Raw genomic sequence first — 17,806 nt, 5'->3', positions numbered from 1 at the left:
AGTGGATATATAGAGTGTCACCATGAATATATGGAGTGATCTGTCCCAGGAGTAGCTAAGTGGTTCAATTCTCATAAAACAATTAAGTTACTAAAATCAGTAATTGGTCTTCATGGTTGGATAAGCCTGATAAGGGGAGCAAAAGGGAGATGTGACCATATTGTAACATTCAAACATTGGAGGTGAGGTAAGAGAACTCCAGTGAAAAGTGTGATGGACAACCTGCTGCACACTGTGATGCCAGGCTTGGACAGAGCCAGCTTTATGTGCTCCACTCCTCCAAAAAGCAGAAACACAACCTCCCAGATTGCAGGGGAACAGCCTTGTTCAGGCAGAGCTCTGCAAGCACAGCTGGGGCTGAATGTGTCACTGCTCATCTCAGCTCTCCTGGCTCTGATGTGGACAAGGGAGGGAGACAAGCTCGTCATTTCACGTTAGCACACAGCACACGGGGAGCTGATGGGAAGGGGACAAGCCAACTGCACTTCAAGAGGGCCTGAGAAAAACAAACCACATTCTGGAAAGAGCCTCCTGTCACTGTAACACCCAGGCTATTTACTACAGCAGATAAACTGCCAGGTGCATCTGCAGCAACTGGTTGCATCTGCCTGCAGGAAATATCCACCTGCTCACAGCTATGTGTCACTGCACTGGATTCAGGATTCATCCCATCCTTTCCAGGCAGACCAGGCACATGAGGGACCTGGACCAGGCACATGGAGAAAGCCTGGAATGCCCTTACGCTGTCTGTAAAACAAACCTCAGTAATATGAACCAGTCTCCAAACTCTAGAAAAGAAAGAAATGGGGATCTCTTTCTCTTGCAATTAAAGTTTAGGCCATTGTTGTCATCTTGATGCAGGAATGTGTGACTAAACATCCTGATTGTTCTTCTCCATGCAGCTCCACCTTTGCCAGTGGTTGCCTCAGATTCTCCTCCATGGATCAGACAGCACCAGTCCCAGTGATGATTCCTCCCACCCTGCAGACCATTTGTTTGTTTCCTGTCCCAGCGTCACACTCTGTGCTGGTACCCACAGCTGGGGAGGACACAGGGTCCCTTCTTCAGAGAAGGGCTGGGTCATCACAGATCTAAACATTTCCTGGCACATGGAAGGGAGGAACACTGTGAGCTCCTGAAGAAAATGGGAATAGGCAGGGCCTTGCCTTGGAAATGTCCCTGAACAACAGGTGCCCACCTAAACCACCATGACTGCATCTCAAGCACCAGGTGTGCCCTGGTGCTTCCCTGAGCTTCCAGCATCCAGGGAAGGGGAACAGAGGGGAAGGGAAGGGAAGGGAAGGGAAGGGAAGGGAAGGGAAGGGAAGGGAAGGGAAGGGAAGGGAAGGGAAGGGAAGGGAAGGGAAGGGAAGGGAGCGCGCTGCCCTGCGATTGGCGGCGGCTGTCCCCGCGGCCCCTGTCGCCGATATAAGCGCGGCGGGGCTGTTGTGCGCTCACTGCCCGCCCCCAGCCCGGGCGCAGCGCCGAGCGGAGCGGAGCGGCGGGGCCGCCTCCTCCTCCTCCTCAGCGCCCAGGCAGCGGCGGCCGAGCGGGGCTCCGGGTGATGGCTGAGCTCAAGTCGCTGGGCAGCGAGGCGTACCTGGCGCTGGCCCCGGGCTACGGGCCCTCGGCTTTCGCCTACGGGGCGGTGCGCGGGGGCGCCGAGGGCCCGCGGGGCGCCTACCCCGGGGCCGGCGGGGCGGACTTCCACGGCGGGGCGATGGGCAAGTCCGCGGAGAGCAGCGGCGAGCAGAGCGGCGACGAGGAGGACGGCTTCGAGGCGGGCGTGAAGGGCGGCGCGGGCTTCGAGCGAGAGGGGAAGCTGAAGGGGGGAGCCCTGGGCAAGAAGCCCAAGGAGCAGCGCTCGCTGCGCCTCAGCATCAACGCGCGGGAGCGGCGGCGGATGCACGACCTGAACGACGCGCTGGACGGGCTGCGCTCCGTCATCCCCTACGCGCACAGCCCCTCGGTGCGGAAACTCTCCAAAATCGCCACGCTGCTCCTGGCCAAGAACTACATCCTCATGCAGGCGCAGGCCCTGGAGGAGATGCGGCGGCTGGTGGCCTACCTGAACCAGGGCCAGGCGCTGAGCGCCCCGCTGCCCGCCACCCTCAACCCCTTCGGACAGTCGCCCGTGTACCCCTTCGGCGGCGCGGCCGTGCCCGGCTGCCCCGAGAAATGCACTGCCTTCACAGGAGCCGCCTCCGCCCTCTGCAAACACTGTAACGACAAGCCTTGACTTCTGCCTTCTTCGGGCTTTTCTTTTATTTTTTTTTCCTTTTTTTTGTTTTGTTTTGTTTTGTTTTTTCTTTTTGGTTGGTTGGTTTGTTTTCTTTCTCTGCACTTTTCTTCCCACTGCCATCAGCCCTGGCTTCCTTCCATCAGTTAAGTCTGGGTTTTCTCTTTTGTTCTTCTCTTAAATACCCCCCTCCTCCCCATCTGGAAATATTTGGAAGTTCACGTGGAACCCCCCCAAAACACCCACTTTCTACTTTATTTAGTTCCCCCCCCCCTCACATGCAACTTCATCTGTAGAGTTATTTCCTTCCCAGCCTGTCAGTGGATTGTGAGCGTAATGTTGCTTTTCGCTTGCTCTGAGCTGCAAAGTTTTTGAGCAGTTTTGAAACAGAACTGTAGAAAAACAGAGAGGGAGAGAGATCTGGAAATGGAAACCTCAGTGAATTTGCTTTGGCATGATCGACCTGTGTTAAAAATAGATTAAAAGGAGGAAGGGGAAGCAAAATCCAGCTGCAAACTATGCAATGTTTCAGAATCGTGGGCGGAGGGGGTTCTGTGTAGCCAGCTGGGGTTGGACTGCACCCGCAAACCCAAATGGAAATCCTTTGGTCAGAGCTCACGGGAGGGGGGAAAGTCCAGTACTCTTGCTAAAACAATTGATGCTTCAAAGTAAGATGCTTTTTTTCTTTTCTCTCTTAAAAAAATTAACCCGTTCTTGGACTGAGAGGAACCTGTGATTGTATGCTAATGCTTGCTGTTTGCCTGTTTCTCAGCTTGGTTAAGTTTTCCGGATGATTTTCCAAAGTCGTTGATCATCATGATAAGCAAAGCAAAAGGTGACTTAACATATTTATATGTATTTATAATAAATAAAAGACATGAATAACCACTTTCTCTGTCCTACATGTCTCTAAAACCAGCTGGCAGTCCCTGCAAAACCCCTGCTGGAGTCAAGTAAAGCAGAGATGGATGTGGCAGGAGCAGCTGTGTGAACTTAGGGGAATGATCAGAATACTTGGGAAAAGCTTGTGGATATTCAGCTCCTTATCAGCAGGGATTTGCATTTTTTCTCCACTTTCTCCTGAATCATGAGCACACAAAAAAATGTTGTTTATGTCTGACTCTGAGTTAAGCAAGCAGGGGTTTAGGCTGTGTATTCTGACACTTGCTGGGGAATGCTGTGCCCTGAAAATGGTGTTTGACTGGGGTTATTGTAGCAGCTAGCTTAGCTCTGAGCACCCCTACGAAAAACATGGCAGGGAAGGAAATCTCTTTAAAAACTCTGCTTATCCCTTTGATTGGTTTTCTGTTCTGTCTACAGCTTAACCCTAGATCTGCACCTGGGGTTTGGGCCACCTAATATCATGACTGAGCTAATGATCTCTTGCCAATACTGACTGTGTTCGTACAAGTTACAAAGTGCGTCTCGCGCTGGCCGAGCTCTCTGTGTTGCTCGTGTTGGGTTACTTTGGTTTTCTGGTTTCTGTTGTTCAACGCTTTGGTGCCTTGTCTGCTTCACTAGTAATTAAATAATAATAATAATAATAATAATAATAATAATAATAATAATAATAGAGGTGCATTCAGTGCTTTCTGTTGGGGTTGGAAATACCCACCCAATGTCAGAGCAACCACGCAAAACTGGTACAGTCGCAGCCTCAGGGGCTCGAGCTGTCCGTGGCCATTTGTGTTAGGAGTGGGGTGTAACTATTTAGGGTTATTAAACCAATTTCCATGCCTGTCGCTAGTGTTATGCTAATTTGAAAAGGACTGCCATCCCTCCGAAGCGCTTGTCCATGGCACTTAATTTTAATTAATACATTTCCAAAAGACTTTTTGTGTTTGGAAAACGAAGTGTGTGATTAAGCCTTATTCATAAAGACAAATGTTTAAAACTGGTTCCCGCTCATTTCCATTTTTATATCTTCATTTCTTTCCTGTAATTAAAAAAAAGGGAAAAAATTAGAATAGTTTTACAGAACAATTTATCTCTTGTACCTTTTTCTGTTAAAGAAAATTTTGAAAATGCTCTTAAAGCATTGGACATCTGATGAAGCAAAAACCAACCAAAACCCCTACTGAAGCAAAAATTACTGGAAACTGCAGATCAGCAAAGGTCACTCAAAATTTTGCAGACTGAGTTGTTGCTAGGAAATATTTGGGGGAAAAAAAAAGCCAGTTTAACAGAGAATTATAATTTTTTTAAGTAGATGTATGTTATTTCTGGTTAAAATTAGAGAAGATTGAAAATATTTAAATGGTCATTAGCTTAACTGTTCATTTTTCACCAAAACTAAAATAGTTGGAGAATAAAGTATTTAACAGCTTAATATTTAATCTGAGTTTGGTTTAGTTAAAGACTTAAGGCTAAAAAGAATGGAATTTGTAATTGCTTCTTTGTCAAATAATTATGGCCCAAAAAAGAAGTCTCACTAATTTCAGAGCCTAAAAACTCTTCACAGTCTGAGACAAGCTATTTTTGGAATTATGGGTTTTAGTACAGTGATTGTTTTAAATCTCTTCCTTTCATTTATGTCAGTAAAAACTTGCTCATACTATCATACCTACCTAGAACCCTAAAATTCTACCTTCTGAGAGTTCTTGAAATATTTAGAAGGCTCTTCAAGAGCCCACTTGGAATTAAATGATATCGGGAGGCTAAGTAAGGAATTTCAAATACAGAAGAAAACACCTGCATTAAATTTTTTTTTAAAAGGAAAAATAGCAAGTTTGGCTATTTAAGTGCTGTTATAAGGCCAGGTAGTAAAAACAAGTGCAGAATTTATCAAAACAATACTAAAGGCAGTTAACCTTAAAGTACAACGGTTTTAATTCAAAAGGAAAAAGAATATGAATCGTAACTTTTCCTGCAACAAACAATATTAAACTCAAAGAAAGTTGACCAACTTCTCAGTTAATCTGGAAGTTCAGTCCTGTGGAAGTTCAGCTGCTTCTGTCCACCCTGGCTTGCAGGATTTTAGCTGCTGCTGAGGTGGAGCCCGTTCTGTTTCCCATGGCAGGAAGGCATCTGCTCTGAGGTGATTTACACTGCTCTGAGCTGCTGCTGAAACTGCTACCAAGTGAATGCCGAATACTTCTCAAAGATGATTTTGTTGGCAATAAGGGATAAATGAGCGGCTGACCATTGCATTTGTGTGTGTGAAGCATCAGTGCTAACCTTGCAGCTGTGTGTGGTTATCCTGAGGATGAAGTCCTGTACTTGTCATTTGTTTTTTCCCCTTCTCTGGCATATTTTGTGTACCATGTAAGGTTTTAAGTGTCTCCTTCCATTTGGTGTTTCAGAGAATATGAAGGGAGGACTTGAGAAAAACTGAAGATTTTTTTTTTCTGTTCAAATGTTCTTGTTATGATGCTTGCTCTTTTTTTTTTCCCCTAAGAAGAATTTATTGTGTATGCTCAGATGGAACTGAAATACAGACCATGTGTTCTAATGTATTTATTATCCTGATTTGTTCATACTTGGAAGAAAACATAATTCCAACTCTTAATTAAATATAATATATTGTTTTCTAACCTCACTTAGTTTTTCTTTCAACTCCAAGACTGAACAGCAAGAAGTGTCAGAAAGGGGAAATATCGCTTCACTGTCTGTTGTGTTTTTTAACTTATGTAATTCTTGTTACTAACCAAAAATGAAGGTTTTACTAACCAATATATATATAATGTCACTAATAGGAGATTGAAAACTGCTGCCAGCTTGCACTGCATCAGCCCAGGTTTGACATTAGCAGTCTTGAGCCTGACAGGTTAAATGCTCTTTAACCAAATACAGGGAAGCAACAGGTTTGAAGATGGAGGGCCCAGAAGGCACTGTCTACCTCAGATACCAGCAGAAAGTTTAATCAGTTGGAGTTCCTGGAAAGAAGCATGAGAATCATGAAGCTTTCCTTGTCCTTTGATCCATATCAGTGATTTTGTGTTATTCTCTCACAATACCTGAATATTGCTGCATGCAGAGCTTGTTTCCAAGACTTTAGAAAGTGATTTTTTTCTGTTCTCAGATAATTTTTCTGGTATTGATCTTTACATATTAATTTCCATTTTATAAGACCACTAGACATTTTTCAGGGTGGAATAAAGGTAGGGCCAACCCTGGTGCAGTATTGCAAATTGGCAGCATTGGTGATCCTGGTGACAGCAAGACAGGGCTTGGCACTCGAGGGCACAGTGCTGCTTTCTGACCCAACAAGGCACCTTTAAGTGGCCCAGAAAAGCTTTATACCTTTATTATATCAGTCTTGTAGCATGTGTAAAGTGTAGGGCATGATAGATAAACCCCTTTTAAAGATTTAGTGGCTTTTCAGACCGAACATGTGCATCGGCAGCAAGAGCTGTGGCACATCCCGTGGCAAGTTTCCAGCCCAGTTTGCCACAGCTGGAATTATTTCGTTTACAATCTAGGAGAACAAAACCAAGCATTCCATGTTTCACTTCCACAGCATTGTGCTCATCAAGTGTGTTCCTTGAGTGGACTCTTGAAAAGAAGAGATTGGACACTGACAAATTTCAGCGTTACCGAAATTTGTTTTACCTGCGCTTGTTCCTTGCCATGCGAGTTATCAGCAGAGAAATCATTGCTTTGATCTGAATCAGTGAAAGTGCTTCTAAAGAATGCTAAAATACACCAACCAATATTTTCAATTTTCAAAACTGCTTTTATATTGTTCTCTGTCATTTGATAGAATTTTGATTAGTATTGCACAGCAGAAAAGTTGGGGGGGGTTGTTTTCACTAATCCTGATTAAGGCTAGAAAAGACTCTTGATTACAGTAATTTTAATAATGTAAATTTGTTTGTGATATGTCTTTAGTCTTTAATCCCCTTTGGCATTTCATTCAAAGGGAGATGAAAATTTCAGGGATTTATAACATTTAAATCAGTCATTCCATGAATGTTTCTCAGGCAGTTTTTCTCTACCTGAAATAAAAAATACCTAAATGGGTATGTAACATATTTTGTGATCAGATTAGAAATACATTTGCATGTGGTTTTTGTGGGAAAATAGCTTAATATCTAGCACTTTCTCTTTACAATAAGGTATATGTGCATAAGAGAAAATTAAACCAATTATCAAAACCAATAATACATTTGAGATCTTTGCCATTCTTTCAGATGTTTTGAAGTAGGATTTTCACCAAGGACTTTATATAATCTCTTCATAATCAAAATTCACTTTAATTCTTTTGACCATTACCCCAAATTCTTATTTCTACTTGTATTTATTTATACACACAGTTTTTATATTATCCATTTAATTTTTAAGTAGTCTCAGCTTCACTTCACAATAGTAAAATTTGAGCTAATGTTTATTCCTATAAAACTAAACAGTTTTGAGCATAACCCTCATATTTCTTTAAGGTCAAGCTGATTAATCTTAAGTATTAGCATTACAATTAACTAATGTATAGAGATATTTAGTCAAGTTAATTCAGGGTGAAAATAAAGGGGTTTATTTTTTTTGCTATGCTTAAGGCAGTGAAATTTGCAGAACAAAGACTTGCAGAAGACAAACCACAAGTACTTAAGGTCTTACAACAGAGGAGGGGAGTGTGCTGCTTTTCGAACTCCTTGCCCTGGTGAAGCAGCTCAAATATATCTATATTTAAATTATTTAACAGCTTATTTTAATTTTTAAGTCCTTCAATTCATCAGTGATTCATGTTCATTAAAATCTGCTCTGTTAATGCCATTTGTATTTGCTCAGTTCCTCTTCCCCCACGCTAACATTGATGTTTTGTGCGTTTGCGTGTATCGATACGGAATCGTACTATGAATATAACCCAACCTTCCTCGGCTACCAATGGGGGGAAAAAACCCTATCTGCTCTTTTGCCTTGAGTATTTCAAAGGGAAAAACATGGCTGAGCAAAAAAACATCACCCCAGCTTTTCCTCCAAGCCCACTTTTGTCTAAAGTAATGAGGCCATAGTCAGTTGGCTCCAAGGAGCGCTGTGATTTAGTGTGACGTACAGTGAATCATTGCAGATCCATTCGGACTGCATTCGTTATTTTAATGAGACGCAGGCAAATCTGTTTTTTGGCCGCAAACCTTAAGATGCAAGCATAATGTGAAATGGTTGTTGATTGCCACAAGGCAACTGACATTATGGATTTTTATCGCCATCATTATGCACTTTAAAACTCCCCACATCCCAGGATATTCAGCCCCTTCCCTTTCCTCCCGCGAATGACAGGGAAGCCACAACGCTGACATTTAAAAGCGAAAAGCTCATCTATTTAATTTCTGGGCTTATTAAAACCTTACGTTGTATCCTCTGGTCTGCTTTTTGTTTTTTTTTTTTTGGTTTTTTTTTTTTTTGCCTTTTTTTTTTTTTTAATTCACGCTTTCCCAGAGGAGGAGAAAAACCCCCACTGCAGCGCGGTCACCCAAAAAAGGTCACATTCAGTTGGGCGACAGCAGCACTAGGTCCCCACCAGCCTGTGCTTGATGTAGTATAAGAAATGACAATGAGGCGGGCATATCTGTGCCCGAGCAGTAATCACAGTAATGGTGTTCATCAGAATTTACCAGTGCTGAACTTTTCCAGAGTCTGCAGTAATGCTTCCTCCTCAGTGCTACCAGTAAGGGATTTATTGTGCTTGTGTTTGCCTTCAAGCAAAGGGCACCCATTCGATTGTTGAAGAAAACACTTTCAGAATTAGGTTGTGCTGGTGAATGTGGTATTGTGTGTGGGCATGTTTGTCAGTGTAAAATGCATATGTTGATGCATATGTGTAGTGTCTTCATGTGTGCCTGCATGAATAAGTGTTGCTACAATTTGTTTACCTTCTGTGTCTTTTTTTCTGACATTTTTTGGTTGCTTTACCGGCATGGCTTTATTATGTTTTCATGAAACTTTGTACAACATCATTTGTCTCTAGCATAGAAAGTGCCATTGCATGAAAACCGCTCGTCTCCTGAAAAATTTCTTTGGCTTGTTCAAGCCAACAAACTCATGAATAATATTTTTCATCCTTTTATTTTATCCTTAATAAAAAGAAGTGATGTTTTGGGACAGTACAGGGTATTGGTTTCCCATTGTGCCACTGGCAGCTTTGCACTGAGAATGACAGAGAATCAGCACACCTTTGCTTTCCCTGGTTTCCAAATGCATCCATCCTATTTTTATTGATTTGCTGAAAGTAAATCTCATGTCCTGCGCTCTTCACACAGATGTCATGAAGAAATCCTTATGCCTTCCATTTGAGAATTACATTACCTTAAGTATTTTTTATCTCCTGGCAGCTTCAGTGTAAAGCAAACTCCCCAGCTGACAGCCATAGTGGGTGCACTCAGTGTTTACAGCAGAACTGAGGCTGTAGGGGAAAAAGATGAAAATCTCTCGCAAAATGTTAAAATGGCTGCTGACTTGGAGGCCTCTGGCTCAGTCTTACATCCTTTCCAATGTCCAAGAAAATACAATTTTACTTCTAACAAGTTTTCTCCTGTCGGCTTTTTCCCTCTCGTGCCTCAGTCGGTTTCCTGGAAGATTTGAGGACAGAAAACACTTTAGTTACAGGAGCTCTATTACTCCTAACGGTTCCTGTTGCAATTGGATGTGGCACTGTATAGAATAATCTTGGTACTTTGAGATTGCACAACACAGGAGAGCTCATTCCTGTCTGACTTGACTCCTCTTTCAGGTGCTTACTTGTAGCAGTCCACAAAAACCTTTTTTGGGGGTAAGCAATGCACAAAGAGCACCTTCTCTCTGCTGTTTCTCTCATATGTGGGCTCTTTGGGTTGGTCTTATATTTTATTTCACCAAAAGCAAACCCAAAATTCCCTGTCAGGCAAATGCTTTTCCTTTTCTTTTTGTTTTCAACTACCTATTGAAGTTCTCATCCTTGCAAATTCTCTCCCCTGTAAATCTTCTGCCCTTGGTGGATTTCTGATCCAACCTGCAGACAGACTTACTCCTATACAAATACATGATAAATTAATTTTTGACCACATCGAGTGTGCATGCCTGTAGATATTTACTTTGTTTTGGCTTTTAGAGTTAAATCCAGTTTGGAAGCGGCATCTGATCATTTCAGTGAAATTCTGTTGCTTTCCACTTCCTTCTCCAGTTGCCTTGCCCTGAGGCACAGAAAAGATCAAGGCATGTGCCCGTGGACACACAGGGACTGCAGTGAGTGGCTCACCAGATCTGAATTTAGATGATCTGTGCTTCCTGCTTCCCCAGATAAGCCACACATTGCTCTGCCTCCCCGGCAGCATCCACACTGACATTTTCCCTCTCCCTCCTCACGCTCGGGGTCCCTGGGAAGATCAACCCTCTGTTGTGGCAGTGGTGTCACCCAAGTCACCTCCTGGCTCCTTCTGGAGCAGTGACAGCCAATTGGGAAGGAGCTGTAGCTATATCTTGGCTATTTTCTAGCAGTCTCCTGCTGCTACAACAGCCTGAGGCGACTTGAACCTACCCTGGGGACCAGCCAGTCCCCAGCTGCTCGGGAGTGGAGAAGCAGAAAGGTGGCTCCAAGCCATCTTTGTTCTCCAATCCTCAGCTTGTGCTCAGCCTGGTCAAGTCATAGGGGAGAATCTGGGCCAGAGTTTATGAATTGCTTTGCTACAGAAACTTGCCCTCGCTGCCAAAAGCATCTTTCTGGTTCTCTGAGCTCCCTGCCCTCCTCTTGCTGCCCTGCAAAGATTCCAGCCTGGATCCTGGCTCTGGGAAAGCACCAGTCTGTAACGTGAAGTGGCTTGCCAGGCTGTCCTTTGCTGCTTTCCCTGTGTCTCTGTCACTGCTCGAGCCACGGGCTCAGCCCCAGAGAGAGCCCTGCACAGAGCTGCTAACCCCAGGAAGGAGGCAGGGCTGGTACACAGTGAGAGGAGGAGGTGCTACCACTGCCTGAGCAACTCCTGGTGTTTCTTTTTGCAGGGAAACAGGCACTTCTAACTGGGATTTTTTTTATTTGTGTAGTCACATCTCTCCTTAGCCTCTGGTTTTGAACCAGCCCCGGTGTACACCTGTAATTCCCCTCCCAGTCTGACACCCAGATTTTGGAGTTAATCCATTTCTGACACTTATTGTGCACCAGCATCACTCTCCCAGCTTCAGAGAATCTTCTCATGTCAGCATCACAAAATTCACTTTTTGTGAACAGCATTATTTGGGCAGATTCTGATATTTCATTTCTACTCCCTGGCCCTTGCTGTGATTTCCTGTGTACCACCTCAATACACACACAGAGTTCTGCTGGCAGAAACACTCTTAATGGATGGGATAAAATACTATTTTCTGGAATAAAATACTATTTTCATCTACTTAATGACATTAATGGAACTGACACGAGGAGTGCTCCAATTAAAAGGAGACTACCTAGGTGACCAAGTTAAGGCATGGAAAAATTTTATTCAGCCCAGAAAAAAAGGTGTGTCTCTGCTCATTTGCACTGGAGTGTCATATTGGAGGTTCCCATCAGAACCTGCAATAGGAGTAACACTCATTTTTTCACTTTAATATAATCTAAAAACTTCTGAGAGCTCTAAGGGGCTGTGGGCTGGGCTTTTGTTGGGCCTTGGCCAGCACAGAGTGGCTCATCCTGGCAGTGATGTGAGAGGTATTTCCTCAGGCAGGAATGCCCCAGAACCCATCCCATCATGGCCAAGGCTGATATTTATTTCACCACAAATATTCTGATGACTCTCTAATGATTTTCAGCCAGTTTGCTGCACTGACCTATGATTCATTCACCACATTATCCCAGCTGCTGACCTGAAACACTCTCTTTGAGTTAGAACTGAAGTTTGTTCTGATCTCAGTTTCCATTGAGATGTGGTTTCACCCCGAGTTTGGGGTTTCATTTGGTCCAGCTGTTAAAATTCAGGAGCAGCATACCCCAAATTTAGAGACAGGGGATGGTGGAGTTTAAGCTAAATATGCAAAAACCTCCAACACAATGGACATTGATTTTGAGGTAAAAGCATGAATAATTTGGGGTGGATTGGAGAAGCTCTTTTCACATAAACTTGGCCATCACAGTTCAGAAATCTTGATTTCTAGTGTCTATCTAAACAGTCATGTACAGAGCCGACAAAGTGTCTTCATTCATTCCGGAGCTGAAAAGTGGAAATTACATGTCTTTCCTCTTCATTTTCTCTGGGAAAATCTTTTAACTAATTTATGGAGTAGTTAATCTGGTTTCGCACGTGTGTGGGTAAATGAGCATGTCATGTGTCTTCATGTGCAGGAGAAAAAATTATTTCCTGATGGCAAGATAATGGAAACATATTGGGGGTGAGAGAAGGGTTTCATTAGAAAAGCACAGCTTCACGAGTACAATCCTTGCATATGAATCATGACTCATCTGCTCCAGAATGAAAAAAAAAAATATCACTGGGAGTCAGATTATTGTACCTAACTCAACATCTAAAAGTCAGACAACTAATTAAGCCTGGGCTGTCTCCATCCTGAGGAATAATAGATAACAGCTTCCCAAGGGTAATTCATGTCACTGTAGAATAGGTGGACAAGTCGCCTTCTGGGGATGCTTATCTCTTGGCATTGGCTGCAGAAGCTGCACAGATAGCTCAGAATAGATGCCTGGTCTGCAAGGGCAGGAACACACTGAGAAGAGCCTCTGCCTCACAGCCTAGTGCTAGAATTAGGACTTGAAATGCAAGCCTAAAAGGTCGTCGTTTCCTAGCAGTTAGAATAATCTGTCCCCAATAAGAAGCAGCCCATCAGCAGCCAGAATAACCCAGGGCAGTGTGAAATTAAAAGCAGTTTTCATTAGGGCTGCCAAGGGAAAGTGTTTGTATCTGTGGGAGGCAAGTCTGGTCACTAAATAATATGGGATGATAGCAATGAAAGAGATAAATGAATAGGGGCACATGGAGTGAATTATGCTGACAAATATCAGAGTTAAGCTCTGAAAGTTGAGGGTTGTGGACAGTGTCTGCCTCTGGGACTTGGAGTGTTCAGCCAGGGCAGAGCCTCTCTCAGAGGCCCATTAGAAAGATTTATTGAGTCACTGAGTCCTAGAATAGTTTAGGCTGGAAAACCCTCCAAGATCATCATGCAAGCATTGCCCCAGCACTAAACCACGTGCACAAATACCACATTTTTAAATCCCTCCAGGGGTGGTGACTCCACCACTGCCCTGGCAGCTCTTGCCAGGGCTTGACAACCCTTTCTGTGAGGAAGTTTTTCCTAATATGCAAACTAAACCTCTCCTGGCACAACTTGAGGCCGTTTCCTCTTGCCCTATCACTCCTTACTTGGGAGAAGAGATCGACCCCCAGGCAAACTGAATTTATCACAGGATATTTGAGGGAGGTTAAATTTGTACTTCTCTGTTGCCCAGGAGCTGTGAGCTGAACATGGCTGATGTTATTTGCTGTAAGAAGATGATGCTCAGACACACTGCAAAAATCAGCCTGAATGAATGGAAAAGCCCCAATTCCACAGCTATAAACTGGGGAAAAAGCAGTGCACATCCAGGATGGCATTTTGCACCTGAGAACACAGCAAACAGCAGTGCAATTCTGAAATGCATAGTATGGCACTGCACTGTGCACTTGCCTCTGACTAATGCCATGTGAAAGTGGCCTGATGCAGTGTGTTATTTGTCCTGATGTATTCTGGAGCTTCTGTGAGCAAATGTTAAGGAGGCTGTGAAGCTGTCACGCTTTGTAAAGGCTCCTCAAAGGTTGCAGATTTAGTAGCTACCATTCTAAAATGCAATCGTGTTTTTAAAGCTTTTCTTTTCCCTGGGTGGAGCCTGCACAGACACCCAGAAGGTTTTTTTTAATTGATGTCCATAACTCTTCCATGGGTAAAGCAGGGCAGCAGAGAGGGCACTGAACTGCAGTTGCACTGTGATTTACTACCAGGGTTTGACAACAGCATTCCATACATATCCACTGGAAAATGCTCTTAATTTTCCCTCAAACACAGCAAGTCTGCCACCCGAGATATCTACAAATTCTGAAATTCAGTGATGGAACGAGGGTGGAGAGAGTCATCACGTTTAACCCGTGACTGCCCCATTTTTCATCCTCACAAGGACATTAAACACAGTAAAACGAGTCCTGCTGGAAGCCTGTGTCTCCCTGAAGTGGGCAAACGATAGGTTAAGAGAAAGCAAATGAAAGGTAAGATTAATAGCATTTATCATGGCAGATAGACTAGCAGTTTGCTAATTAAAGATGTTAGAACATAGAAGCAGCCAAGGATCAATGGCTTTTAATGAGGATGTTGTAGGGTGATTTAGGTCTAATTTTCTGCTTAATAAGGCTGGTTTAAAAAGTAATTTTGTTGGGATGTGACTCTCCTAAACCTGTTCATTATCAGTGATGGGACTTCACTTCAACACTCCAGGAAATGTTGTGTTTAATTAATATTGTGTCGGCAAGTGGATATGCTGACAGATGAGAAAAAAATTGATGAAGAACTTTCAAGGACATTGACTTCATTACACAGCTTCATTATAGCCTGAATAACTGGCTAAATATGTCACTGGAAAGATAATGTGCCACTTTTAACTCTTTTCTGTGTGTTGTTCATGTAAGTAAGCATAGGGTTTCTTTCAAAATAGCCACTATTGAAAAAAAACCATCAAGGGATCAGATCTGCATTTTCTCATTGATTCATTCTCTTTATGAGATTTCTAACTTATGGTGGAGATGTAAAGCAAAATACTGTGGGTTATTTACATTAATTCATCAACCATTTTGCTTGGGCAGAATGTGATGTTAGTAAGTGACATTCTTCACCACTGAGTAATTTTCCACAGTGCCCCTGAGACAGGAGTAGAAATTAATTTAGAATATTTTTATTTCTCTGCAGAAAACAGCATCCTGAAGTACAGTGATGGATTGATCAGTGCCTATATATATATATATATATATGGTACCAGGATGGGATCTCAAATGAATCTTTTCACCTCACAGAATTGTTGCACAACAATCCTTATTCCCCACCAAGGAACACCACTTCTAGCTCTGATTATGGGTAGTGTATTTGTATCCTGAACTAGCAGCCAATGCTTCTGCAGCATCCTTTAACTCTTTGCTGATTTTCTTTGCAGACTCACCTTTCCCTTGGCTAAGGTTAAGCTATGAGAAAATCACCCTATAAAACAATTTTTAAAAATACACTCTATTAATTCAATTAAATTTTGGCCACTGTAGTAGCTCACAGTATTTTGCAGATCACCCTTCATCACTTCACTGAACTTTCAACCAGAAAAGGAAGCAAAAATAATCTGTTCCAAACTAAATTATGTTACCTGAGTGTGACCTTAGAGACTTTGGTTTGGGTCCTCTGATCTGTTTTATAAGACTTTTTGCAGCAAGGAAAAAGTGCTTCAAGTCTGATCTCTTATACAGGAGTTGGGAGAGAAAAAGGAAAGTGCTGAGCACAGTGTCTGGAGCAGTGTTTAGCTGGGGCTTACAGAAAAGCATCCCAAAGGTCTGTTACAATTTTCCTTTGAAAAACAGGTCCAGCAGCAAACCATTGACTTTTCCTGGGTGTGAGTTGCCCCTTCCTTGAGAAATAAGACTGTTAAAGAAGAAAAGGGAAAATAACCAAGGATTTGCTTTGAGGCTGAAAGCAAAAGAAGAAAAAAACTGTTTTCAGTCTTAATCATTAGGGCTATTAGCCAAGGGAAGAGGCCCAGGCAGGGGAAGGAGAGGAGACGCTGACTGGAGGCGACAGCTGGAGTTTATCGGATGCGTCAGTTCTCTTTAACACCTCCATTTGGTGGCTGCTGTCACCTTCAGATGAGGGCTTTTGCAGGATGGGATTGAGGAGAGCATTCTGCCGTGTCAGCCCCGTCACACGCCGGGAGCTTTGTCCCCATCCCAGGATTTGCAGTTCCCCTCTCCCATGGCTGTGTGAGCCCCACGCTCCGGAGCGTGGCTGTGTCCTTGTGCCAGGGGTGCCACTGGGCCCTCCCCAGCGCCTCAGAGCTCTGCCCATGTGCCAGCACCCTTCAATAATGACTCATTATTTTCTTACCATCTCTAATAGGAAGGCAATAATCAGCCCAACTGCTCCATTCAAGAGGAGCCGACAGCATCATGTCATCACCGCAGAGCTGAACCCGCTCCAGCACCTTCTGCCTGCAGAAACTCAGTGAGGCATCCTGGGGCTGGGAAAGAGGAAAGGACCAACCAAAGCCACCATCCTCTCCCTGGGATGGCTCTCTTGGCACCTGCATTATGGTGTCCCTAATGGGTAATTACAGGATTAGAACCTCGGGGTGTAAATGTCACAGGGGGACATCTGCCAGTGGGGCAAAGCACTGCCTGGCACTGCAACATGCTCTGGGACACTCCTATGGATCAGCCCGTGGGAGAGAAGGTGCCCTGAGCCTGCTAAGTGTGCCTTTCATTGGATATGTGGCATCCTGAGTAAAATTCCACTCACGTGGGACTTTTTCCTTGGTGTTTCAATAGTTGAACAGCCGGAAATATCACAAGGATTTAATTCAAAATAACATCTTTCCTTATTTTGGTCCATGGAGGGATGTGCCTCACAGGTTTATCTGCATTTAGTTGTGTTGGTTATGTACTAGAGCCAAAAATCTGCCTCCTTCCACTTCTGGTTGCCTGATGCCTGCTGCAGTCAAAAAGAAGTGCAAATTTTTTGGTAACAAATTATTTACAGCAGGGCATATAATTCCCAGACTGGCACAGCTAAGAAGTAAATGCAGAAGTTTTTCAGAGCCTGTTAAGCTCAATATGGGTTGAGATCCACTGGAAACCTTAATCATGTGGGCATGGAGAGGCTAAAGCTGTTTAAAATTGGGATTAATAAGTGTGATGTGGGAATGACTCAAACTTTTGCTTGGGACATCCAAATGTCTGGATGCTCCACAGTAGGCACCACGTTCCAGTTTGGATGCAAGATTCACATGTCAGGGACTCGTGGCTTTTGTCTGATAGGCAGGAAAGTCAGAATTTTATTCTGTTTGGCTTTTCTTGTTCCTGAGCTGGGCATTTAATTGTTCCCTGGCCGAGGGGCTAATTAATTCCTATGCAGGGCAATTAAAATACATTGGATGGGAGCAGTTTTGCGTCACTGACAATGAGGTGACACAGAATGCAGCCCTGGACAGGAAAAAGACACATTCCCATGTGCCTTCTGATCTTGCTGCACACAGAGCTGGATGTCCAGGGTGTGGGGCAGGTTCAGAATGAGCTCAGGTAACTGGAGGAGGAGGAGGCAGCCACATTTTTGGGGATGAGCTGCTCAGTTAATCCCTTCTCCTGCCTTGTTTTTGGCAGGAGGGAGCCTGGTTTAGTTACTGAAATTGAGATCTGAGCTGTGGGGCAGAGATTGAGAAACCCCAACTGCTGTGCTGGGCACTCACTGACAGTGTCTGGGTCACTCCAGCACCCTGGTGGGAGTCACAGTGCCATCACACAGGGAGCAGCTGACACACCCAGGGACACTGAGCTCAGGGTATGGCATCACCTCATGAGTGGCTGGATTGTGTAGGCAGGACAATTTGGAATCAGAGCGTGGTAGGAGTCCAGGTGTGTCAGCATGCACTGGTTCTCAAAAGGAGCCTTTTGCTCATTCTGTGGTTCC

The 17,806-nt window shown here is 43.8% G+C and overlaps 1 protein-coding gene across 1 annotated transcript; it reads left to right on the top strand.

Moving 5' to 3' along the window:
* The first annotated feature begins 1,562 nt into the window (after nt 1–1,562).
* BHLHE23 (basic helix-loop-helix family member e23) lies at nt 1,563–3,710 on the top strand. Its single transcript, XM_054274827.1, has one exon. The coding sequence runs from the start codon at nt 1,565–1,567 to the stop codon at nt 2,237–2,239; it is 675 nt and encodes a 224-aa protein (XP_054130802.1). The 5' UTR covers nt 1,563–1,564; the 3' UTR covers nt 2,240–3,710.
* Nucleotides 3,711–17,806: the final 14,096 nt, after the last annotated feature.

Source organism: Melozone crissalis, unplaced genomic scaffold, assembly GCF_028551555.1.
Source record: "Melozone crissalis strain CALT ecotype California unplaced genomic scaffold, PUWL_Pcris_2 ptg000017l_1, whole genome shotgun sequence".
Taxonomy (NCBI): domain Eukaryota; kingdom Metazoa; phylum Chordata; class Aves; order Passeriformes; family Passerellidae; genus Melozone; species Melozone crissalis.
This window is presented reverse-complemented; position numbering and strand designations above follow the sequence as displayed.